The 26,664-nt window shown below is 38.7% G+C and overlaps 2 protein-coding genes across 2 annotated transcripts; one reads left to right on the forward strand and one right to left on the reverse strand.

Moving 5' to 3' along the window:
- Nucleotides 1-1,694: 1,694 nt before the first annotated feature.
- Nucleotides 1,695-11,032, reverse strand: LOC106085254 (2-amino-3-ketobutyrate coenzyme A ligase, mitochondrial). Its single transcript, XM_059370166.1, has 5 exons — nt 10,876-11,032; nt 10,518-10,741; nt 10,075-10,384; nt 2,034-2,585; nt 1,695-1,970 (listed from the first exon to the last, which is right to left on the reverse strand). Exons 1-5 carry the CDS (start codon nt 10,907-10,909, stop codon nt 1,813-1,815), a joined length of 1,278 nt encoding a protein of 425 aa, XP_059226149.1. The 5' UTR covers nt 10,910-11,032; the 3' UTR covers nt 1,695-1,812.
- A 13,662-nt stretch (nt 11,033-24,694) lies between these two features.
- On the forward strand, nt 24,695-26,283 carry LOC106085255 (serine protease inhibitor 42Dd). Its single transcript, XM_013249409.2, has 4 exons — nt 24,695-24,783; nt 24,845-25,725; nt 25,809-25,953; nt 26,089-26,283. Exons 1-4 carry the CDS (start codon nt 24,768-24,770, stop codon nt 26,211-26,213), a joined length of 1,167 nt encoding a protein of 388 aa, XP_013104863.1. The 5' UTR covers nt 24,695-24,767; the 3' UTR covers nt 26,214-26,283.
- Nucleotides 26,284-26,664: the final 381 nt, after the last annotated feature.

Here is a 26,664-nt window from a genome sequence, read left to right on the forward strand (position 1 = left end):
AATTCTATACTAAGAATTCGAATCTGATATCTAAATATGGGACCAAGTATTTGGGGGCCGCCTCTCCCCGAAAACATCTCCCAAAGGGGACACATTTATGACCATAGCAATATGGGGTTCAAATGGAAGGTCTTTGGGAGTAAAGCACGAATCTTATGTCAATATTCGGGAAAAGTGTCTATGGGGCCATCCCTATTGATATATGAGGCTCAAATAAGATGGTTTTTAGAGTAGAAAACGAATCCGATATATATTTTCAAGGCCAACTCACTTAGTGGCCGCCCATCCCCCAAATGGAAATATCGGGCTCAAATTAAAGGTATTTGGGAGTAGACCACGTATCTGATATCAACATTAGGGACCAACTGTCTAGGAGACGTCCCACCACCATAACAACCCCCAAATAGGACGTATTTATTCACCAGGATAATTTGGGCTTTAAAGAGAGTGGAACTAAATATTTATAGTTGTTAGTGCCAATACCCCAAACCGGACATGTTTGCTGACTTTTGCAATAAGGAGTTTAAATGAGATTAGAAACCAATTTGATATCCAATTTTGAGGCCAATGGCAATATAGGGTTCAAATAAATGATGTATAGATATATGAAAATAGAGCACGTTGCTGATATATCTTCCGGACTTAGTGTTTGGGGGACCATCCCAATTCCCAAAACACCCCTAAATCGGGCATATTAGCGGTTGTGTTAATGTGGAGCTTAAATGAAAGGTATTGGGGGGTAGAACAAGAATTGATACCCACTTTCGGGACCAATTTTCTGGGGGTCTACCCCGTTCCCAAAATACCCCACAAACAGCAATTTTTTACTGACCATCGCAATATGGGGCTGAAAAAAGGTATTTGGGAGTAGAATACGAATTTGATATCCAAATGTAGGACCATGTATTTTAGGTATCACCCCTTCCCCAAAACACCCCCAAAGAATAAAAACTTTTTGACCATGCCAATATGTGGCTCAAATGAAAGGTATTTGAGATTAGAAAACGAATTTGATAACCAATTTTGGGGCCATGTGTTTGTGGGACGCCTCGTCGTGTAACCTCCCTTAAACAAATGGCAATAGGGGTTTGTATAGATAGTATTTGAAAGAAGAGCACGATGCTGATATTTTTTCAGTGCCAAGTGTCTGGGGGACCACCTCACCCCCGAAAACACACCTAAATCAGATATCACGAGAATATCGGGCTGAAATAAAGTATTTTAAGAATGGATAAAGGCACTTACAATATATTGTTAAACTGTTAGTCAAGCGATATACTATTTTCGTAGCATGGTATTTCACTAAAAGCTTTTTAATTATCGAAAATAAATATTCCAAGAAAACTGGAACAAATTCCATATAAAGTAAAAGAAGGCGCAGCGGAGCGGGCCCGGGTCAACTAGTAAAGTATAAAATATAGCACTGCTTTAAAAAGAATTATCAATGAATGTATGGCTGACGAATCTTCAGTGAGGATGCCACCCCGTTTTAGGGGTTTGCTCTACTGACTAGGATACATGTTTCCTATTTGGCTGAACATAAGCATGTATTTCTCACCCGATGACTTCTCCGAACCATTTATTGGATTACTAGGACATCAAATCACCTCCTCACCTTTAGAAAACAAAAAACTGTAATTTGCGGTCTGGGGGTGATTAAGATTTTTGTGTGAAACTATGAGCAAAACGTCACATTTAAAAGAATCAAAAACATTTTATTCGCTTTCTTTCGTTTTACATAACATAAATGCAATAGAACTTAAACTTAATTGATGAACATCTGCAATAAAAATTGGAAACTGATTTCACAATTTACTGAACAACTTTAAGGGATTTTCCGACTTCAATGAAGGCAGAAATGGCATGATCTATATCTGCCTTACTGTGAGCTGCTGAAATCTGTACACGAATGCGAGCCTTGCCTTTAGGAACCACAGGATAACTGAAGCCAATTACATAAATTCCTCTTTCTGAAATTACAAAATCTCTATTTAATGGATCTTTTTTAGACAAGGTTTTTCGAATAGACTTACTCAACATTTCATCAGCGAAAGTTGAAGCCAAACGGGCATCGCCCAACATCACAGGGCAAATGGGATGGTTCTCACCGGAAATTGTGAAACCAGCTTTGGTCATGGCTTCTCGGAAATGTTTGGTGTTAGTTTGAACTTTTTCCGTTAGTTCACTGGATGTTAGGAGCATATCCAGTACCTTGGTGCCAGTGGCAACAACGGCTGGTGGCAAAGTATTTGAAAATAGATAGGGACGAGATTTTTGTCTCAAAAAGGTTATCAGCTCCTTTGGTCCTGTTGTGTAACCACCAGCGGCTCCGCCCAAGGCCTTGCCCAATGTTGAATTAATAATATCAACACTGCCCATCACGTCACAGTATTCCTCAGTACCGCGTCCAGTTTTTCCTAAAAATCCTGTGGCATGACATTCATCAATGAATGTAAGGGCATTGTATTTTTTGGCCAAGGCAACAATTTGTTTAAGAGGTGCAATGTTACCGTCCATGGAGAAAACACCATCGGTAACAATGAGCTTCATTCGAGCAGTTGAAGATTTCAGTTGATTTTCCAAATCTGCGGAATGAAAAAAAAAAATAATAAAAAAATTAGAAAGGTATTTACTTTGGCGGGATCCAATTTGGGGACCCACCACCATGGATACTGCTAAAAGTTTACACAACATTAACTTACATATAGGGCATAATTCTATTTTACGAACCAAATTTCTGTTAATCCATCCAAAAATTTAAGATTCCCATAAAGGGTAATCGGAGGATCGGTTTTATAGGGAGCTAAAACAACAATGGACAATAAATACTAACCATGGATATTGGAATACGTAACAGAATACTTTAAGCAAAATTTCACCCAAAAAAGGCCAAACAAAAGTGGCTTCCAGAAGCTGAAAACATCAAATCGGGAGATTATATGCGAGCTATATATATCAGGTTATAGATCGCTTTGGACTCTATTTGGTAGTGTTAGACGTCGACAAGTGTGTTAGACACACTTCCTGGAAAATTTAATCTCAATCGGATAACAATTGCCTCTTCTAGGGACTCAAGAAATCCAGTCGAAGGACCGCTTTAAACAGAAGCTTTATCCAAATCTAAACCGATATGACCCCTTTGAAATCCCCAGCCTACATCAATAAGAAGTATCTATGCCAAATTTCGAGCGGCTAGCTTAAGCGTTCAATCGGATGGGCATGGCTACATTGACTCAGTAGTGGGTTTAAAAAAAAAATTAATTAATCGCCTTCGTCAAGTTCTTAGAACATTGTTTTTTCGTAGACGGTTAGGCGGGGGATATTTTGGTCACGAATATTGGAAGTCATAACAAATCACTATGTGTAGTATTAAAGCCAAATAAGATTACGATAACGTCCTCTAGGGTTTCAGGAAGTCAAGTAAGGTTATCTGCTTATAAGGGGGTGCGTAGCACGGTTATTGGAAGTCACTGCAAAATTTCAGCCGAATCAGATAATAAAGGCGCCCTCTAGATGCTCAAGAAGCCATATCTAGTCATAAGCCGATTTTCCAGGTAGGGATAGCTGTGAGCCCCACACAGGCTGGAACATTGAGGACTGATATGTGTGGTTTTATGGCTGTCACGAGAAGCTTAACTGCGTCCACAGGATGCTAGTGGAATGCTCCATACGGAGTAGTTGTAATGACAGTTGCAGATAATCAGCGGTATCGAGCGGAGAGTCTCAGTGAGAGGCCGGGCGGCACCGGCTCTTCCAAAACTGCTGATATTGGAGCTTGACGAGTATGGCCACCACCACATGAAAAAATGGCTACAACAACAACTACATAGGCCGATTTTGCCCTTTCTTAGCATGAATATTGAGGCTCATTAAATAATTCTACCTGCTAATTTTCAGTCATCCCGTATAAGAAGAGTCCAATTGTGGGAACAAGCGTATGGAGCCGCTCCACCACCAAAAAACTTCCCAAACGGAAAAGTACATCTATTGGGACAATGTGGAACTCTAATAAGAGGTGTCCGGGAGTGAAGTACAAATATTTGTGCGACCGTCCCAAAGACCTCAGAAATACAAAATAAAATGTATTCGAAAGTTGAATACGAAGAGGGCAACTATCCCAAAATCCCCTATTAAGAGGATATGGAAATACAAATATTCAAACACCGCAAAACGTTTGTGTATCGCATCATTAATCGCTGTAATGGTACTGGTAGCGTTGCCAAACGGTGGTGTTTAAAAAAATATGCAACAACACCTGAAATGGTTCGGCGAGTGAAAGCTCGAATTCAATGGATTCAATGGCGTAGTGTCAATCAAATGGCTAAAGATCTGCAAATATCCCGTTAATGGATATGACGTTTAGATAAAAACAAGCTCAAATAAAAGCTTTATAAATTCCAAAAGACACACAATCTTACACATGATCAAAGCAAGAAAAAGTCAGAATTAGTTGCCGAACATCGTGTTCTCAGACGAGAAAAAATTCTCAATTGAGCAATACGTAAACTCCCACAATGATCGTGATTTCTTAACCCACGGCATGAATTATAAGAATTTGGGCTACGAACGGCCACCCGAAGTAAATCTTCATCGGAAGTTATGGTGCCCCGTGCTTTTTCTCTCTGCTGCTTACGCTGAAAATTCAGCATGTACGGAAATTATCAAGCGTTTTTAGCTACTGTCGTCAGAATATTAACCTGTGAATAAACAAATTCCATTCTGGAGAACGTAAATGGGCATCGCTCAAAAAAGTGAGCATACCAAATTAATGGGTAGATCAGTACCTTTAATTTGGTATACCAAACTAACCCCAAAAATGTTTTCCGTAGAACAAACCTCCCAGATTTCTGTTTCGAAACTGGGAGGCAGGATACTAAATCCACTCTGGAAGTCATAAATGGACTTCGTTCAAAAAGGTGCAAGTACCAAAGTAAAGCAGACATCAATACCTTTAATTTGGCATACCACACATTTCCCAGAATTGTTTTTCGTAGAACAATCTTTCGGATTTTTATTTAGAAACTGGAGGGCAGCACAGATATAGTTGATGGTAACATCAACAGGGTGACATGATATTTTAAACAAATTTCCACTTTAAGCCCATTACGCAGGTATAGTCAAACTTTCGTTCGCAAACACATGTTGACCAAAACGATACATTCGTTTGACCAATCTGCCACACAAACATTTGATGATAAAGTGCATTCACCAAATTAAAGCAGATATCAATACCTTTAATTTTGTATATCACACTTACCACATAACTGCTTTTCGTAGAACAAACCTTTCAGATTTCTGTTTCGATACTGGGGGGCAGGACACTAGATCCACTCTGGAGGCCATAAGTGAATTTCGTTCAAAAAGTGCGCATTAAAGGGGGGATCAATACCTTTAATTTAATATACCACACATATCCTAGAACTATGCTTCGTAGAACCAACCTTAAGCTTAGTATATATAGCAAATATATTTTTATTGCTTTGATACATTATATTTTATGTTGGTTATTTAATATGAATTGCTAAATCCTTTTTCTTTAAGAGAAACAGATGTTAACAGCCGGCCAGATTTGACAATATTTAGATGGCAGATTTTTGTTCGCATTCTCTTTTCTTGGTTAATTTTTTTCCCATATATTTTCTCATATATTCTCTACTCATGTGCGCACATTTTCTGTACACGAACACACATTACTAATTTTTAAATTTATTTTAAACGTTGTCACATTTGTACAACAACATTAAAACCATATGGTCAAATCGCCATATAGCCATCAAGCTGATCGACATTTTGCCAAAACTAACAAATAAATTTTTTCCGTGCAATATAATTGCTATATATACTAAGCCAATATTGTTTAAATTTAAATTCAATGAATTATTTTTTAATTTTTATGGCATGAAATATACAACATAACATGTTAAATAAAGGCTGGAACTATGTTTGTTTTTCACCGGAAAAATACACGTTTTTTAGGTTACTTTTTCAAAAAATCTCAATGTTAACATAAAACTTTTATAAAATATTTTTCATAAGTAATGAAGAAATGTCCTTCTGAACGAAATCAGCAAGTTCTTTTGCTTCAAAATTTATTATCTAAAAATGCTAATCATAAAATAAAAAAAAAACGCTTAAAGCGAAAATAGTACCACCCTTAACTTGTGATCATCCGTAAATTTATAATGAAACGATATTTCAGTTTGGAATGAAAAACGGCGGGTACACATTGTACGCATTGGAGATTTATTTCGACTTCATTGAATAAATGTTTTCACGTTTTTTGCAAAAACAAACAAACAAGTGTGGCACATTGGTCAAACAAGTGAATCTTTTTTGTCACCATGAGTTTTCGAGCGAAAATTTGACTAGAGCTGAGTACTGGGCTTAAAGCAGAAATTTGTTAAAATATTATGTCAAGCTGTGTAATTATCATCAATGTTACCATCAACCGTATCTGTGCTGCCCTCCAATTTCTAAATAAAAATCCGGAAAGATTGTTCTACGAAACAGTTTTGGGATATGTGCAGTACACCATATTGAAGCTACTGATCTCCCCTTTAATTTGGTATACACACTTTTTTGAACGAAGTCCATTTACGACTTCCAGAGTGGATTTTGTCTCCTGCACTCCAGTTTTAAAATAGAAATCTAGAAGGATTGTTCTATGAAAAACAGTTCTGGGATATGTGTGGTACACCAAGATAAAGGTGTTAACCGAAGGTTTAATTTGGTATCCGCGCATTTTGGAATGAAGTCCATTTACGGCTTCCAGGCTGAATTTTGTGTCCTGCCCTTCAGTTTCTAAGCAGAAATCTGGATGGATTGTTTTGCGAAAAACAGTTTTGGGATATGTGTGGTACACCAAGATAGAGGTGTTGACCGCCTCTTGAATTCGGTGTCCGCGCTTTTTTGAACGAAGTCCATTTATGGCATTCAAGCAGAATTTTGTGTAATGCCCTTCAGTTTCAGAATAGAAATCTGAATGTTTTGTTCTACGAAAAACAGTTCTGGAGTAAGTGCAGTATACTATATTTAAGGTATTGATCTCCCCATTAATTTGGTGTATGTACTTTTTGAACGAAGTCCATTTATGGCTTCCAGACTGGATTTAGTGTCCTGCCCTCCAGTTTCTAAGAAGAAATCTTGAAGGATTATTTTACTAAAAACAGTTTTGGGATATGTGTGGTACACCATATTAAAGGTGCTGATCGTCCCTTTAATTCGATATACGCATTTTTTTGAACGAAATCCATTTATGACTTCTAGACTGGATTTTGTGTCCTGCCATCCAGTTTCAAAATGAAAATCTGGAAGGATTGTTTAACGAAAAACAGTTCTGGGCTAAGTGTTGTACACCAAGTTAAAGGTATTGATCTTTGCTTTAATTTGGTATATGCACTTTTTTGAACGAACTCCATTTATGGCTTCCATAGTGGATTTTGTGTCCTGCCCCCAGTTTCGAAACAGAAATCTGGATGGTTTGTTCTTCGAAAAAGAGTTTTTGGTTAAGTGAGGCATACCATATTAAAGGTTTTGAATTCGCCCTTTTTTGAACGAAGTCCATTTACGTCCTTCAGAATTTAATTAGTTTTTTCACTGCATAATATTTTATATGGATTTAGTGTCCTTCCCCGAGTTTCGAAACAGAAATCTGGAAGGTTTGTTCTACGAAAAACGGTTCTGGTGTAAGTGTGGTATATCAAAATAATAGTACTGATCTTCCCTTTTTTTGGTATGCGCACTTTTAACGTTGTCCGGAATGGAATCAGTTTATTCACTGCTTAATATTTTGGCGGCAATAGCTAAAAATGATTGATAATTTACGTACATGCTGAGTTTTTTGTGTTTGTGTCATCCTGTATTACTGCCATCTTGCGAGTTATCGTTGGTAACTTTACGCAGGTGCTCTCCAATCGTTTTAGTCGAACTTTCTGTCAATCGGAAAATCATTTGGAATCCGTTTTGGAGCCAATAGTAGACCATGGACGTACAAACAAGACTCGGTACCACATAATAAAGCACGTGTACACCCAAGGCGGATTTAATAAGGTGGTCGCACGCGAACGGCTGTTAACAGCCGGCCAGGTTTGACGGTATTAAGATGTCAGATTTTTGTTTGCATTCTTTTTGTTATCTTTTTTATTGCAAATTCTCTGCTCATTTACGCGCACGTATACACACGCGCACACAAATTCTGTGTGAATGGATTCTGAAATTAGGGTATGGTTAGGCTGATAACGGGGGCGGATATTAACCTTCGCCTTAAGCCGAGTAATCTGTTCAGCTTTTCAAGTGGAATGCTGTCAAACTCCAGCCGAGTATTCTGTTCAACTTTTCTGGCGGAATGCTGTCAAACTTCGTATAAAACAAACGTCAGCGAAACGTTGGGTAAAAATAGGCGGAAAAGTAGTACTCTGCTTATATTGAGGAAAATCGCCAAAAACTATTATAGTGGCAACACTTGAAACTATTGCCGACATCATTTCTGTTTGTTTTATTTGTTTCAGTGGTTCGTTTTTCTTTATTTATTTGAGAAAAAGTATATAAAATAGAGAAAACAGTAAGTGCAGATAAAGAAACGTGTTTTGGTATGGAAACAAAAGCATATGATTGCTATCAAATATAGCTCGCGAAACAATTAAATGTTTCAGCGGCTATTCCGAAAGCAGAATAGAATACCCACCCTTAGCAAAGAATTTGTGTGCGTCGTTTATCTATACCCAATCGGGTGACACAGAAACATGTTTTATTGTACATTACAGCAAAATGAAGAAGCACAAATAAAATTGCGTTTAGTTTGGCCGGCCCGTATAAATCGCATTGAGTTTTTTAACAGAAATCAAGACGAAAATGGCAAACCGGTTATATGGGAACTTAGCGGGTTAAGTACCGAATCAAATCAAACTGGGTATAGATTTTAAGTGTCATATCAGAATTCTACATGAAAACTGTAGGCGAAATCGGATCAATATTGCGCCACCCAAAATGCGCAAGAAGCCAAGTCGGGGATCGGCTTATATGCGATCTACATCCGGGTTTGCAATCGGACTTGCACTAATAAAAAGTATTTCGGCAAAATTTTTGAGGCTCCAGCTTAACTCCTACGTTCTCGTGCAGCTTAACTCGTTAATTAGCGTGCTTTGGATGACAGACAGAGTCCGTTAACACAACTACACCTCACTAATACCGTAATCGACCGGATCCCTGCCTGAAGGACCGTATAATGGTCAGGAAGTCGAAAAGAGATCTCAGTCCCGGGGTTATGAATGTAGACCCCAGGCCCACTTTGTCCTCTAGCTTTGATCCATCCGTATATCATGATCTTACAGATGACAATTCAAGGGTTCCGTCTATATAATAATGTGCAGTGTCTTGCGCTTGACCTAAAATGTCGTCTCAAGTATTCGATCGGAACCCTCTTCCATTTCTTCCAGGCTTCCTACCAGGTAATGTGACCTGTTCTTATCCTCTATCCATTCTCCGATCGCCTTAAGTCTCATAGCCGCAGTGGCTGCCTCACATTTAAACTGTATATATGTGAGTCAGATAAATAGAATAGTTTGTAGTGGGCGTTGTCCTAACCGCCCCGCTTATGAACCTGTTGTACTACGCGTACGTTGCACGCTGTCTACATCGCAGTACACCAAACTACTGAAGCGCTAGTAATTATTGGTCAATTTGACAATTCTACTTCAGTTTTCCGTCCAAGATCACACCTAAGTATTTGACCTTGTCAGATATCGAAATCGTTCTGGTGAGGAACTGTGGTGCGCCATATTGGCCCACCTTTGTTCACCTCGTGATCAGGCAGATTTTATTCTTCTCTTTGAGACCCCTAGGTCTAGCCCAGTCGTATGTCAGCTCCAAATCCATTTTGGCCTTTCTACATAGCTGATTCGGACCCTAACTCCTCAGAAGTATACTTTTACAAATTTAGATTATAGCACAAATTCAGATTACCTCCACACATTTTGAGTCCGCCAAAACTAAGTACTGTTTATATTTGACATTACATAATGTTGCTGTTATGCTGTTTTGTACTTTAGGCTACATCAGACAAAATGCCATACTCACCATTTAAATCGCGATGCTTGTAGCGGTTCTTATGCGCTTTACACAAGCGAATGCCATCAATTATGGATGCATGGTTGAGTTCATCAGAGAACACGGCATCTTCAGGGGTCATAATAGCTTCGAAGAGACCAGCATTAGCATCGAAACATGAAGCATAGAGTATGGTGTCTTCGCGGCCATGGAATTGAGCGATTTTATTCTCCAACTTCTTGTGGATATCTTGTGTTCCGCAAATGAAACGCACCGAACTCAAACCGGCGCCATAATTTGCCAACACATCTTTCGAATAGTTGACCACTTCGGGGTTGTTCTAATGATGCAAAGAAAAGAGAAGAAAATGCAACAGATTATAAAACGCACTAAAACAAACGAGATAAGATCTGAGAGTAGTAATAGATTTTTTATGAAAACTAAATGATCCCTCGACATTTATGAGTACTTACAGCCAAGCCCAAGTAGTTATTAGCGCAGAAATTCAAAATTTGTTTATTGCTGCCTTCCACTGTAATCTGGGTGCTTTGCGAAGAGGTGATTACACGTTCCGATTTAAAAGTCCCCGCTTCCTTGATAGATTTGATTTGATCCGATATTATTTCACGAAACTGAGCATTTGCGGGCGAGGAGGAGTAGCGGCGCACTGACCCCTTCAAGAGATTAATCTCAAAACCTGGCGTAGCAATGTAATCGGAAAAATTGTTAGACAAATTAACTCGCAGAAATCATTGAGTTATGCAACGTGTACAATTGCAAAAAAGTGCAAAAAAACGGAAAATTTTTCACTTGTATTGGGTTTTTGTTTACCTCTCAGTTGTGCAAGTTTTGAAAAATTTGGCATTTTTCCTGATTTATGATAATTTTTTCGTGCCCGGACGGATGCTCTACGCCGCACTACAATCCGCAAACACACAAGAGCCACACACCCTCGATGATTTCCAGCTGAAATCGACTGAAAGTTTGTTTCAGTGACGATGCCATAGAAACCCCCATTTCGCATTCATTTACTTCTAAGTAGTACTGAGCATATGGGCCGCTCATATTTATTTGAATTCCCTGCAACGTCGCCGTTCCCTGCTCCGCGTAGCGCAGTGCATGACACGCGGAGACAACAGCTGACTGCTGGCTGGTTGACTTTGTGCGTTTCCTCTAATAAAATGAAGTGAATTCCCTCCTAATTGACACACAATGTATATGTTTGAATGATTGTTTATGCGGCATTTCTTAAACTACAAGTATTTCTGCTGATTGAAGAGGGGGCGTGAGGAATCATTTTCAGTTCAGTGACATACGTAATATGTATGGGTACATGGATATTTATGTATGTGGCCTTGACAACAAAACTTTTTTTCATTTAGGAATAATAAGTTCACTTTCATTTGAAATTACACTGAGAGAAACAACAATATGACAAATTGGATGGTCAGAAATTAGAAAAAAAAAAACACAATTCAATATAACAAGTAAAAATGTGCTAAGATTTGGTACAAATGTGGGATTTCCTACTGGATTTCTGTTCAAAATGAACACTTTACCCATATTAGGTGTGATGGCTTCAAGGGCCGTGCGTTGGTATGTTGAATTTGAATCGTGTTAATAGCGTTAACGCATCTATGATACAATTACCACATTTACCACGCTCGACAACCCTGTCTATTAGCTGTACTTTTTCCCAATGCATATGTTTTTGTGTAATGGCACACATTCTTTCTGTGGCAAATTACACTTCTTCCATACTACACATGATTTTGTGCATCTGTTGGAAGTTGTATTGATGGCTTCGAACGCTAGACAACGGGGCAACGGATTAACACTTTACTTTACTTTAACTGGCTTGGACAGAATATTTATCCCATTAGTCTAACTAAGAATAGATTTCAAGAGCCTCGATCAACTGCGCCCCTTCTCCAATCTCTGACACCAAGTTTCGAGATGTCTTTCACCACATGATCTTTCCATCGGAGTTTTGGTTGTCCCGGTTTGCGTGTTCCGCAGCGATCACCTCTGCTAATGTCGTCATACATCTCATACATTACGTGGTTCAAACGACGCCGATATTCTCCATCAAACTGGTGCATACATTTGACGAAGAATCTTTCTCTCAAACACTCCATCATCTTCTTTGACAATTACCCATGCCTCGGAACCATATAACAACGCAGGTATTAACAGTGTCTTGTTTAGTTTAATCTTCGTCTGTCGAGAGCTGGCCTTGTTTCTAAAGTGCTTAATCCACAGTATCATCTGTTTGCCAATATTATTATTCGCTTTATTTCAAAAGTCCTCCCCAGCAGGATACAAAAGACTCCACACGATAAGCTCTCTCCTTGTCTGAAATCTCGTTTGGTTCTGAGAGATTTTTCCTATTCCTACTGAGGAAAGCATATCAGCAGTATCATCCTGCAAAGTCTTATTAATTTTGCACGGATACCAAACTCAGACATAGCTTGAAATACCTTTGCATATATAGGACTGTCGATAGCGGCTTTGTAGTCAACGAAGAGAATTGCAGTGTGAATTTCTGGTCTAAGGAGGATTTACCAGGTCTAAATCCGCATTGATAGGCCCCAATTATCTCATTGAATTTAGGTTTTAAACTCACATACAGTACGCTCGAGGGCATATTGTTTGCGATGGGGAGGAGACTTATTCCTTTGTAGTTGGCATATTCCGTCTTGTCTCCATACTTATGTATGTACGGGACATAGTATACTCAGGTTTCAATCATAGGGCATACGTTCTTCTAGCCCGGTCGCGCAGACAAGCTTATGGATATGCCTTATCAGCGTGTCGCCTCCAGTCTTAAATTGTTCAGCGGGCAACCCTTCGGCTCCTGTTGCCTTGGTGTTCCACTTGGACCTCATTCTGACATTCAATATATATTCTTCCGCTCTAACGTTTGACACTAGCAGCTGGATAAAATGTTATTTCCATATCCTCAACACGCTATCTTTATCAATTGCACAGATTTCGTTTTTTGTCTCTGCAGAAGGATGTGCCTGCACCAAAGCCATCTTTTTGATGATTCTTTGGTAAAATTTCTGGACTTCATTTTGACTCCTCTGCATCTCGATTCGCTCACATTTACATCTTTCTTTATCTGACGCGTTGCAACTGATTCGAGGGTTGGAATCAGTATTTGCCGCATTCTTGGCGTCAGTAGTATTTCGTACTAGGTCGTACCATGGGTTACTTTGAGGAGGCATCTGATATCCAAGTACGGATTTTGCGGCATTTTCCATGGGGACAAGGAATGCTTCATCTAACAGTTAGGTCAGTCGATTGAAGTATGCCGTTGCCACCTGCTGTGTTTACAGTTTTTCAATTTCCAGCTTCTGTGCAGTGTCAGACCGCACTTTTCTCACTGAAAGAAGGTAGTGACCCGAATCTACGAAACACGCTGAACGAACTGTGGACATACACCTAAGCCAGTAATCGGCTTGTTGTGCGCTCTAAAAACTATAAGTAACCTCTAAAAAGAAAATTTTAAGTTAGGAATTCAGTGCTACTTACAAAACCCTATAGATCCTGAAATCTTTCACAGTGACTTTTTCTATGATCTGAAACATACGTCAAGTATGCTCCGAATGAGTCCAAAACCTGACATAGCTCCCATATGAACTGATCGCCTAATTCCTATCTGATTAGGCTGAAGTTTTACATAGTGCCTTTTTGTATGATCTGGATCGGTCAATAACATAATATAGCTCCTATATAAACCAATCTCCCGATTTTACTTCGTGAGCCCCTATAGGCGCAATTCTTATACGATTCGGTTGAAATTTTGTACAATGTCAGATACTATGGTGTCCGACATCCAAACCTAGTTTGACCCAAAAGGTTCATAACCTGATATAGCTCCAATAGCTAAGCAGTTCTTATCAATTATCCTCTGTTTGCCTTTAAACAGATACCAGGCAAAAAACTTGACAAATGCCATTCATGGTGGAGAGTATAAATAATTCGGGCCGGCCGAATTTAGGCTGGCTATAGACGAAAAGACATGTCATATGAGCTATCCCTTTCTGTATTCATAAGACTTATCCTTTTTACGTCGAATACGAATAGATCGCGCTCTACTCGACATGTATTTTCATATGTATTGTACTTTTTATGTTCGATGAAATAAAAGCATAATTTAATCGAAAAAGGTGCATATTTATTCCAAAATCTATTTGTCATATTAAATTTTTCGTACGAGGTGCACAAATTTCAGAGTTCTTTTTTTAATTACATATGACATGCCTTATCGTCTAATGGCAGCTTTAGAAGGCTTTTTTCATTACTGTAATACCACAGGAACAGGAGAAGGAAGATACCTTCTAGTTCCTACCGTTAACCATCCAGATCGCCCTAAAAAGACCAACAACTTGATAATGTTCACATCTGCTACATCAGACAAGTTCTCAAAGAGGTAAGGTACACGCACACAGCAGATGTTCTATAGTCTCTTTATCCTAGAGCTGGCATAATATCGATGATACTATCGATATTTATTTTTTTGACTGAGTATGATTGATCGATTCCGATGGATACTATCGCAAAAGTTAAATTTTTTGCAAAAATAAGCAATTCTACACTGAATGTATTCTTTAAGATACATAGATGGCGCAATTTTCATCCGATTAGGCTAACATTTTGTACAATGATTTCTCTCATGACTTCCAACTGACTTTATAGACCTGGGTTTTATTTGGTCTGTGCATTGATATTGCTTCTTCCTGATTTTTACTTCTTATTTTCGTTTGAAATATAGGTGATGGGAAATTAACGATAATATCGATACTATCGATATTTATTATTAAAACTATCGAATGTTGCGACTATCGACAGTTTGCCAGCTCTACTTCTTCCTCGATGCTACAGCTTCTGCAGACGTCGTTACTGGCAACCTTCAGTCCGTCAGAATGTTTTCTGATCAGGCAGTGCCCTGTCATGACGGATACAATGATTGAGACGTCTTTTATAGCTAGCGACAGCAGTTGCATGTCGCCAGAGGCATACCCACAGATTCCAGTTCACCAGCAATGTGTAAGGAAGTTCCAAGTCTCGCAAGCTCTTCTACTCTCTTCTACAACTCCGTGTGGACATTTCGTTAGGAGATCTGAAACAGTGGGGGTCAGTTTTTGAAGTAAGAAGGAGGTCAGTATAGCTTTTGGTATCATAACGGGACACATAGGACTACGAGTTACTTCAGAAGGAGGCGAACTATATGGCCACCTATCTGGCCTCTATTTTTATAGCGTGCCTAGAACATGCATATGCTCCTAAAGCCTGGCAGGAGGCAAGGGTGGAGTTTATACCCAAGCCCGGCAAAGCAAGTTATGCGACATGATACCATGATAAAAAGTGGGACATCCAGCGAACTGCTCAAATACAAACAGCATGCCTTTGTCAAGGGAAGATCGGTGGAGGCTGCGTACACATTGGCGGCATGTATTGACATCGAGGGTGCTTTTAACAATTTTGGACCGTCATACTGATGCAATCCTTAGACCAGTACTGAGTGGACCGGGACCTGTGGGACCTGGATAAACCATATGATAAGGAATAAATGGATTAATTGTGTGTCTCATGACATGAATATAGGAGAGAAGTGGCACAAGGCACGCTACAGGGGGCATTTTATCGCCACTCCTATGGGTGACCACTATAAATGACCTATTACGGATGCTGACTAAGGAGGGATTTGAACCCGTCTGCGAACCAGCTATGTAGAAGTTCCGAAAGGGAACCTTCGTCTTTCTCGTGAAGAAGAAGATTTCAGTCAATGCGACACTTTGACGCACCACGTTTCCTCAATAGAAAGTTTTCAATATTTGGCTAGGTCAAATACTTAGGAGTGATCTTGGGCAGGAAACTTAATTGAAAATGTCACATTCATAAGAGTACCGAGAAGGCTCACAGGTGTTGGGCACAATGCAGAACGGCCGTAGGTTTGAAATGGGGCCTGCATCCGAAGAAAGTTCTCTGGATTTATGGGTGCGTGATTAGACCAATACTTACTTGAGCCTCAGTAATTTGGTGGACTGCCATGCCGAAAAGTGCAACGTAAGGACTATAAAACAGGTCCAGAGAACATGTTGTCTTGGCATTGCCGAAGCGATGAGGATAAAGCCCACTAGGGCACTGGAGACTATACTAGATAACCGACCCATTGACATACAGATTAAGTGTGAGGCAGCCACTGCGGCTATGAGACTTAAGGCGACGGTAGAATAGATATATTAGGGGCAGCTCATACCATCGCGGTATAATCGAGGAGACGATAGGAAACCTGGAAGGAATGGAAGAGGTTTCCGATCGGATACCTGAGACGATACTTGAGGTCAAGAGTGAGGCACTGCTGCCAGCGGCATAGTCTTAGATTGACTGAACCCTAGTATTGTCATATGGGAGATCATGCTATAGAGACGGATCAAAGCTAGAGGACAGAGTGGGCCTGGGGGTCTACATTGAGAACCCAGGGACTGAGATCTGTTTTCGACTACCTGGCCATAATACGATCCTACAGGAAGAGATCCGTGCAATCACAGAATGTGTTAGGTGGTGTGGGTAGCAAGGAAGACGAGTATGAACATCTTTACCGATAGTTAACTGGTCATAATGGCAATAACAACCAGGACGGTGAGATTACAAACAGTTTTAGAGTGTAAGAAAGAGATTAGCACCTTCTCTGAGGAATGCACGATCCGCATCGTTTGAGTGCCGGGCCATAACATGTAGGGAGCAGAGGAATGCCGTCCATAAACTTGGTTAACTTTAAGCCTTTCGGGTCGACGCAGTTCGAGTTAAGGGCGGTGGCGACGAATGCGCATATAAGCTTGCGAAAAGGTCGGTAGGACGAAAAAATCCCATGGGGTGATCCGGATCGGAAGAAGACGAGGTTATTACTGAAAGGAAATAAGAAGGATGTCTGTATAGCTTTCGGTATCATAACGGGACACATCGGATTGCAAGCTCACTTATGAAAATCGGTCCGGCAATTGATAGAATGTGTAGGTCATGTTGGGAAGATGATGAGACGTTGGAGCATTTCCTTCGTCATTACCAGGCTTTATCGGTTAACAGACACCGGTATTTAGGTGGGGGCACAATACCAGACATGAGCCAACTTAGGGGCGTGGTATGGAAAGAATTTTATAAGTAGCACAGAATTCCTAGCGCACAACAAGCCGATTACTGGGCGGATTAATACCCGTACCCTCTTTTCAACCTGACCTAACTCAACTGTCCAGAGTAGTTTAATTGCACATCTTAATAACACTTCAATACCACGTGTTGAAGCTGCTTGTGAATTCAGTTTAGATTTTAACTGCAATTTAATATGGATTTTTAACATTGGTAAAACTCTTGGCAAAGTGTATGAAATGCTGAATAAACTATGTGTAGTCCACCTCTGTATTTCATTTTAAATACGTTTGCTTCTGGGAAAATCATATCTAATTCTCACTTTCCTATATGGATGGGATGTTTTCTTAAAGTCGGATATTGAAGATAATCGCAGACTTGCTGTTGCTTTCAATGATATTACCAGATATATCTTAAATAAAAAACGTCATGAAAATATTGCACAATTTGCACTTTAAGTTTCTAATCTATCCTTTTAAAACTTTCTTAATGTTTGAAGTATAATTTAGCTGTCTAAACAAAATAACCTAGATATCTCTTCGGTCATTTTAAAATTTACACGATTCAAAATTATACCAACCAGAAAAAACTGCCCAAACACGGAGATACAAATCTACATTGCTACAATACGTCTCTGGAACAACCTTCCTTCGAACATTCAACCCATAAGCAAGTTTACGACTTCAGAAAAGAGCTTTTCACATTTTTCCCATTAATACTAATAATTTAAATTATTTTTTGTTTGATTTTTAGGTTAGGTTAAGTAAGAGTGGCAGTCCTTTACAGACTCACTTAGACAATTATTTAAATTCGGCGAAAATGGGACAGCAGTAATTTTTGCTAAACAGCAAAAATTTCTGCTGTTTTAAAAAAGTTGGTTATAGGTTCTAAATGTAAATTTGTGTATTACATCTTATCTTTTAAATTAAAAGATTTTCTGAATACAACTTCGTAAAAAATGTTTTTAATGGAATCAAATAGCAGCAGACAAAATGTCTACAAAACCATATTTCTGATCTTAAACAACAAAATTTACGCACGAATTTCCCATGCCCAAGTTATAAAATTGAGTTTGTAAAAGGACAACATTGTATGTACCTTTAATATAAAAAAGAGATATGTCTTATAAATAGGAGCTTCCATAAATAGAAATTTTATGTGATTTTTTTACTCATTTCGAAATCACTCCTTCAATTAAACAAAAACAAGTAAAAGCGTGCTAAGTTCGGCCGGGCCGAATCTTATATACCCTCCACCATGGATCGCATTTGTCTAGTTCTTTTCCCGGCATGTCTTCTTAGGCAAAAAGGATATAAGAAAAGATTTGCCCTGCTATTGGAGCGATATCAAGATATGGTGCAGTTTGGACCACAAATAAATTATATGTTGTAGACCTGTGTAAAATGTCAGCCAATTCGAATATGAATTGAGCCCTTTGGGGGATCAAGAAGTAAAATAGAGAGATCGATTTTTATGGGAGCTGTATCAGGCTATAGACCGATTCAGACCACAATAAATACGTATGTTGATGGTCAGGCAAATCGGATAATAATTGCGACTTCTAGAGGCTCAAGAAGTCAAGATCCCAGATCGGTTCATATGGCAGCTATATCAGGTTATGGACCGATTTGGACCATACTTGGCACAGTTGTTGGATATTATAACAAAACAAGTCATGCAAAATTTCCATTCTGATTAGAATTGCGCACTCTACAGGCTCAAGAAGTCAAGACCCAAGATCGGTTTATATGGCAGCTATATTAAAACATGGACGAATTTAAACCATACCTAGCGCAGTTGTTGGAAATGATATAAAAACCCCACGTACAAAATTTCAGTCAAATCGGACCAGAATTGCGCCCTCTAGAGACACAAGAAGTCAAGACCCAAGATCGGTTTATATGGCAGCTATATCAAAACGTAGACCGATATGGTCCATTTGCAATCCCAACCGACCTACACTAATAAGAAGTATTTGTGCAAAATTTCAAGTGCCTAGCTTTACTCCTTCGAAAGTTAGCGTGCTTTCGACAGACAGACGGACGGACGGACATGGCTAGATGAACATAAAATGTTACGACGATCAAGAATATATATACTTTATAGGGTCTCAGACGAATGTTTCGTGTAGTTACAAACAGAATGATGAAATTAATACTCCCTCATCCGATGGTGGAGGTTATAAAAAAATATATTTGACAATCTTTCCGTATAAAGAAAAAATATTAATTTATAATTCCCTTCCAATTTTGCTGATAATTTTCACTAAATTTTTATATCTTTTAATATTTATATCGAGAGCCAGAATCGCTCTATAACCTGAAACAGATTCCATCAAAACAGATTCAACATTTGAGCATTTAGAAGAATTTGGTTCAAAACTTGTACTTTGTGTTCTAGTTGCTGCATGCCAAAAATTGTCCGATTTGATCCATAAACTGATAGCCCTCTATACAACGATTGAACTTCTTGACACCCATACATACAGGGTGGCTGATGAAAGCCGCTACCAAAAAAAAATGTAATAACTTTTTTTCTATTTAATAATAATAATTTAATAATTAATTTAATTAATTAATTAATTAATTTAATTAATAATAATTTAATAATTAATTTAATAATTTAATTTAACATGAATAAAAGAAAAATGTATTCCATACACCGAAAAAAAAATGTAGCAATATTCATCATTGTAGCAATATTCATCAGCCACCCTGTATATGGCCGCCAAAGAAGTTAATTTAATAACTTAAGGTAGAATCTTCATCGACATAGTTAATATATTAATCACGTTTCTTCCCTCCACTCTCTATTCCTGTATTAACAAAACCCTTTGGCTTGCCCATTTCGTTCCAATTCATTGGAGATTCAATTTGGGTTCCTTACCAAACCATGCATCCTACAAAGGATCCGTTTAGTTCTACGTAAGTCAGTTCGGACTTTAATCCAAAGAATGTTTTCTTTTGTTTTGTTCTTACTTAGCTATATTTTCTCTTAAAGTGATAAAAACCAAAATGAGCGACCATATTGAATAAATGCTCAGTCCACGAAAATTACACTATGTTGTCGTAACTGTAGAATAAATTTTCTCAGAACTGCAACATTGAATGAAACTATTGTACTCCTACAAACCTGAAGTAAATAATAATTGACTTACTTTGCCAAGCGATGTTTTTCACAAGGGCACTGCTCCTGAGCAGTGTGAAATATTTTAAGGCAAAGAGAAGCAAAGAAATCACCAAAGAGTTCTGGAGAGATCTTGTGTTTATCCAATAACGAGACGAGAATATTAACTCGTGAGTGAATGCAGGGCGAGTTAAAAGAGAATGATATGCATTTGATGAGCACTGTGGAATAGTTACATGGTACGGGGTAAACGTATAGGTGAAGAAGCATCTGGCCATATGCATTCCCATATAGCAAGTGTTTGTGGCTGCATAAGACGACACTTATATTTGTATGCATGCATGTGTGTAAAGATAAATAACCCTTGAGGAAAAGTATATTGAGACAAAGTTATGAGAGAAATGATTTAATTAATGTCAAGATATATAAATTATAACGACATTAAATCGGGACGGGCTGAAGTTTGTATATCCGTAACCGAATAAACGGTGTAATGCCTCAAATAATATTAATAAGATTCGGCAGATTTAAGAAGTTCCAAATCAACAGAGAATCGGGCGGCCATGATTTAAGCGACTTATAATGTCAATATGATAAAAAACAAGTAAGAGCTTGCTAAGTTCGGGCGGGCCGAATCTTATATACCCTCCAGCATGGATCGCATTTGTCGAGTTCAATGCGCAGTATCTCTTTTTAGGCAAACAAAGAATATTGAATAAGAACTGTTATGCTATTGGAGCTGTATCAAGTTATAGTCCGATTCGGATCATAAATGAATTGAATGCTAAACATTGTAGAAGTCATAATGTAATATTTCAGTCCATCCAGATAAGAATTGCGCCTTATAGGGGCTCAAGAAACAAAATCGGGAGATCGGTTTATATGGGAGCTCAAGCTATAGATCGATTCACACCATATTAGACACGTATGTTGAAGGTCATGAGAGAAAAAAAATTCCTTCCAAATCGGATGAGAATTGCTCCCTCTAGAGGCTAAAGAACTCAAGATCCTAGATCGGTTCAATGGCGGCTATATCAGGTTATGTACCGTTTGTACCATACTTAGCACAGTTATTGAAAGTCATAAGAAAACACCTCATGCAAAATTTCAGTCAAATCGAACGAGAATTGCGCCCTCCAGAGGCTCAGGAAGTCAAGACCCAAGATCGATTTATATGGCAGCTATATCAAAACATGGACAGATTTGGCCCATATACAATCCCAACCGACCTACACTAATAAAAAGTATTTGTGCAAAATTTCAAGCTGCTAGCTTTACTCCTTCGAAAGTTAGCGTGCTTTCGACAGACAGACGAACGAATGGACATGGCCAGATCGACTTAAAATGCCATGACGATTAAAAATATATGTAGTTTATGGGGACTCAGACGCATTTTCGAGGTGTTACAAACAGAATAACGAAATTAGTATACCCCAATCCTATGTTGGATGGTATAGAAACATAAATTTTATGGAGTCTCAGATCAATACTTCGTTGACTTTCAGATTGAAATATATTGGCAAAATAAATGAACCTTCCATTTTCTTAAGTATACCAATAGTCTAAGAATTGCTTCTATAATCCATTAAGCTGTGTCTGTTCATCCTTCTTTTGGTTTATAGACTAAAGATATCCACTTGAAATTTTGCACAGATACATTTTATTAATGTAAGTCACTGAAGATTGCAGATGGGCCATACTGGTCCAGATTTAGATATAGCCCCCATAAAAAATGGTTCTTGGACTTGACTTCGTAGACACCCAGAAGTTGCAATTATTGTCCGATTTGGGCAAAAATTTTATATGTAGTACTTAGTTATTATTTCCAACATCTGTTGTAAGTATGGTGCAAATCGTTTAGTAACCTCTTTTAATTTGACATCTTGAGCCCCTGGACTACGCAATGGTTATCCGATTTGGCTGAACAGATCTTTTTATTAGGTTAGGTCAAAAAGAGGGTGCAGATATTAATCCGCCCCATGCCACTATAGACACACACCTAAGCCAGTAATCGGCTTGTTGTGTGCTCTAAAAACTATAAAGTAACCTCTAAAAAGAAAATTTAAGTTGGGAATTCCGTGCTACTTACAAAATCCTAAATTGGTTTTTATACCAGTCCCCTTATTTGGTTCATGTCTGGTATTGTCTCTCCACCCAAGTGCCGGTATCTGTTAGACGCGAAAGTCGGGAAATGACAAAGGAAATGCTCCAACGTCTCATCATCTTCCCCGCATCTTCCACGCATGCTCTACATATGCTTATACTTGCCGCACCGATTTTACATAAATGAGCTCGTAGTCCTATGTGTCCCGTTATGATACCAATGGCTATACTGACCTCCTTCTTGCTTCCTTTCAGTAATAGCCTCGTCTTTTCACGATCTGGATCCCACTTTCTTTATCTCGGACTGCGTCAACCCGAAAGGCTTCGTAGTGCTGTAGTGTATTATATAATCAGTTATGCCCTATTGCTGCTGTTCCTATCTTGTTTAAATAACCTCCACCTTAGTTCATGATGGTCAAGTTCCAAGAGATATAATTGAGGGTCATAATGGAAGTCCACCTTAAATTCAGTTTAGAATTGCGCCCAGTAAGCAGTAAGATATGTCTTTTTTATAAACGAATCTTTAGATGTGAGTTTTTGATTTCTGTTATGAGTTTCGCCACCCATGCGAAGTATGGTATGGTCCAACTAGGTCGATAATCTGATAAAGCCTAAATACCGGATTAGTTTTCCGATTTTATTTTTTGAGAACAGAGGGGAGGGTAGGGATGAGATAACAGAGAGGAGAATTTCTTTTACTATTTGGCTGAAAGTTATATATTATTTTGACTTCCAACATCCTTGCCAAATATGGCCCAAATCACTGCAAAATTTGATTTAACACCGTTGAGGAGCGTTGAAAAATGCAACTCTGCCAACAAAATCCCCAATAACAGAGCAAAGAAATAAGACTCTGGATAAAGGCATTTGCTGATACACGTTCTGTAGTAAAATAGGAAAGAATCTTTCCGAACCATTCAATACCAAACGAGGTTTCAGACTAGGAGACAGCTTATCATGTGATCTCCTGAATATCCTGCAGGAGAAGATTATATCAGATACAGGTGTGAATAGATATGGCACACCACTCACAAGACTATATCGATGACATCGATATCATGAGTCGGTCACCGAAGATAATAACTGCAGCCTTTGAAAGAACGGAAAGGGTAATCAGTGAAAATGGGACTAGCAGTTAATGGAGATAAAACGAAATGGATGGCATCAACTTCCAAAATGCCTTGTTGATACCAGCACCTTTATCTACCTCGGCTTCGAAGCGAAGAATAATACTGGCGAACAGATGCTACTTTGGATTGAGTAAGCAATTTATAAACAAGGCCATCTCTTGACAGACGAAGATCGCACTATACAAGACGCTGATACTACCTGTGTTGTTATATGCTTCCGAGGCATGGGTACTAGTGAGAGCATACGAGGCAGTGCTTGGAGTGTTTGAGAGAAAGATTTTACGTAACATAAATGGACTAGTTTGCGTTAATGAAGAGTATACGCGTCGTATGAACCACGAGCTGTATGACGACATATATTTAAAAGTATCAAAATACAACGGTTGACTAGGTAATGTTGTCAGAATGAATGAAGAAGCTCCAGCGAAAAGTCTTTTGAAGGCGATCACGGTAGTACACGCAAACCGAGACGGCCAAGAGCCCGATGGAAAGATCAAGTGATGAGAGACCCCTCGAAACTTGGTGTCAGAGATTATGGAAGGAGCGCAGAAGATCGAGAAACTTGAAACGCTAATGGGACAAATGTTCTGTCATAGCGACATTTGACGACTGAAATTTAGCGGGATTCTGTGTTGCCATACATTAAATAGTGTTTTTAGGCTTTAAAGTTACAAATTGACATGGGTTTGCAGAGTTGCATTCGGCTTGTCTTAGGCTAATGCTTTAAAAGGTTACAGGTCGCATTTGTTGTCCGATTGTCATAAAATTTTACACAAAACACTTTTTTGGTCCAAGGACGAACGCTATTGATTTTGAACAAGATCCGTCCAGATTTAGAAATAGCTCCCATAGATATCTTTTATTCGATATGGCCTTTTAAGGCTTTAGAAGCCACAATTTGAATCCGATCGTTACAAAGGGTGGGTGTAATATAGCCTACTTTTTCAAAGTCGTATAAAATCGAATTATCCACCACTCTCTCGACTTTAGGGCATCTTGTTGCATCACCTTAAAGACAATTCCTGCTGGGATTGTTAAAAAGTTCTTGGAAGAGTTCACCACTAACAGATAGACCAGTAAGCCAAGGTATAAATGAACGTGTCCATTGTTCTGGTCTTCAGTTGTTACCTGTGCGACTTGACGAGAAAAACAAAAAATACTTGAGTGCAGACGGAAGAAAGTATACTTCCAAATTAAACTTGTTAAGAAATGAATCGGTTTATAAGTGAGTTGCAAGGTTATTAAAATTTGAATTTAATTATTGAATCAAAAACAAATTTTCATAGAATTAATGGTGTTATGTGTGGCCTTTGCTCTGTCTGGGGGCAATACTGTAAAAGAGCGAAATCTTTTTGCTACCGAACTTTTCCAAACGGTGGTGAGCCAAAATCAGAATGAAAATGTAATCATTTCGCCAGTAGCAGTGCAGACAGCATTAGGCCTCCTCTACTATGCCGCCGCAGGAAACACTGCGGAGGAGTTGCAAAAGAGTCTTCATGCTACTGCACATGAGAGTAAAGGTGGTTTGGCCCACGGTTATCACAAATTGTTGCATTCCTTCATTAAAAAGAAGACCATACTGGAAATCGCTAATAAGATCTATGCCAATAGGAAGTTTGAAATTTCCCCCGAATTTCGTAAAATAGCTCAGGATTATTTCGACTCAGACGCCGAGGTCTTGGACTTTTCAAATGAGACCTATGCTGTGGACATCATCAATCACTGGATGGAAAAGAAATCGAATGGAAAAATTGATCGAGTCGTTGATTCCATTGAACCCGATGTAAATGTTGCCCTCATAAATGCCATCTACTTCAAGGCAAAGTGGGCTCGTCCATTTATGGATGATGAAACGACGGATCGTGCATTTTGGTTGAACAATCATGAGTCTATCAAAGTGCCCACTATGTTTGCTGACAACTGGTACTACTACGCTGACTATCCCCATTTGGATGCCAAGGCTATTGAGCTATTCTTCGAAAACATGGACCTCACCATGTGGTTTATTCTGCCCAACAAGCGAGATGGTCTCTATGAATTGGAACAGAAACTAAATGGTATCGATTTCAAGGATCTCGAACGTCTCTGGGAATGGAAGAGCGTCAGTGTGTACTTGCCCAAATTTGGATTTGAGTTTGATACGGATCTTAGGCCTTCGCTGCAAAAAGTAAATAGCTTCTGTCCTATCTTCCATATGGACAGAATATTCCTTAATTATTACTTTTTTTGTTCTTGTAATCTTTTTTGTAGCTCGGCATCAATACCATGTTCTCGAATGCGGCTGACTTCAGCAGCATGTTTCACAATCGTGCTGGCTCCATGCGCATCTCAAAGGTGCAGCACAAAGCTTTCATAGACGTCAATGAGATTGGATGTGAAGCTGCTGCTGCAAGTGGTAAGTCGCCAGTGGCCCATTGGCTTGTGCTGGCTGCTTCTATCTTTCCTCAAACTGGCGAGTAGTTATTAATCTTCTTCCCATCCTTGTGTTTTTCCCTTTTTTCCATTTCTTTCGTGTTCCTGCTCCGAACAGTGGCAGTTGGTGTTCAGATGTCATTGCCTTTGGATCCAAAGACATTTGTGGCCGATCATCCATTCGCTTTTATAATACGTGACAAGACCGCTGTCTACTTTGCTGGTCACATAGTTAAGTTTTGAACAGAGACAAAGCAAAGGAGAAGGGACTACAAAGTTTACATTAAAGTAGTTGGGTATTCCAATACCTTAGCCGTGCACACACGTAGTATAAGAACTTGAATGGACAATCACTTTAAAATGTATCAAATAAACGATATTAATAAACTCCTTATATATAAAACTAAAAGTGTTGCAATTCGTTTGTTTGTATGCTATCTATAGACTCAAAAACGGTTAAATACACGTGTATTCAAAACTGAACCGCTGTTGCTGAAATTTAGAACAAGCTTTCAGAGGAGTAAAAAAAAATTGCGTACCAAATTTGGTTTATATTGGATGAATGTATACATATATGGGAGCTATATCTAAATCTTTCCAAAAAGGTTTATCACAAAAATGTTATTAATATTAAAAAAAAATATAAAGTTTTATAAAAATTGTGTCCAAAGACTGCATTGAAATTTTGTCTTTA

The sequence above is a fragment of the Stomoxys calcitrans genome, chromosome 5 (genome assembly GCF_963082655.1).
Source record: "Stomoxys calcitrans chromosome 5, idStoCalc2.1, whole genome shotgun sequence".
NCBI classification, from domain to species: Eukaryota; Metazoa; Arthropoda; class Insecta; order Diptera; family Muscidae; genus Stomoxys; species Stomoxys calcitrans.

Coding starts and splice junctions, on each gene's coding strand:
- LOC106085254 (XM_059370166.1), bottom strand. CDS start 10,909: ATGCCAAATTTTTCAAAACTTGCACAACTGAGAG. Junction 10,742..10,875: donor AAAACTTGCACAACTGAGAG/GTAAACAAAAAC, acceptor TTGCTACGCCAG/GTTTTGAGATTAATCTCTTG. Junction 10,385..10,517: donor ATAACTACTTGGGCTTGGCT/GTAAGTACTCAT, acceptor TTGCATCATTAG/AACAACCCCGAAGTGGTCAA.
- LOC106085255 (XM_013249409.2), top strand. Junction 25,726..25,808: donor TTAGGCCTTCGCTGCAAAAA/GTAAATAGCTTC, acceptor TCTTTTTTGTAG/CTCGGCATCAATACCATGTT. Junction 25,954..26,088: donor TGAAGCTGCTGCTGCAAGTG/GTAAGTCGCCAG, acceptor TGCTCCGAACAG/TGGCAGTTGGTGTTCAGATG.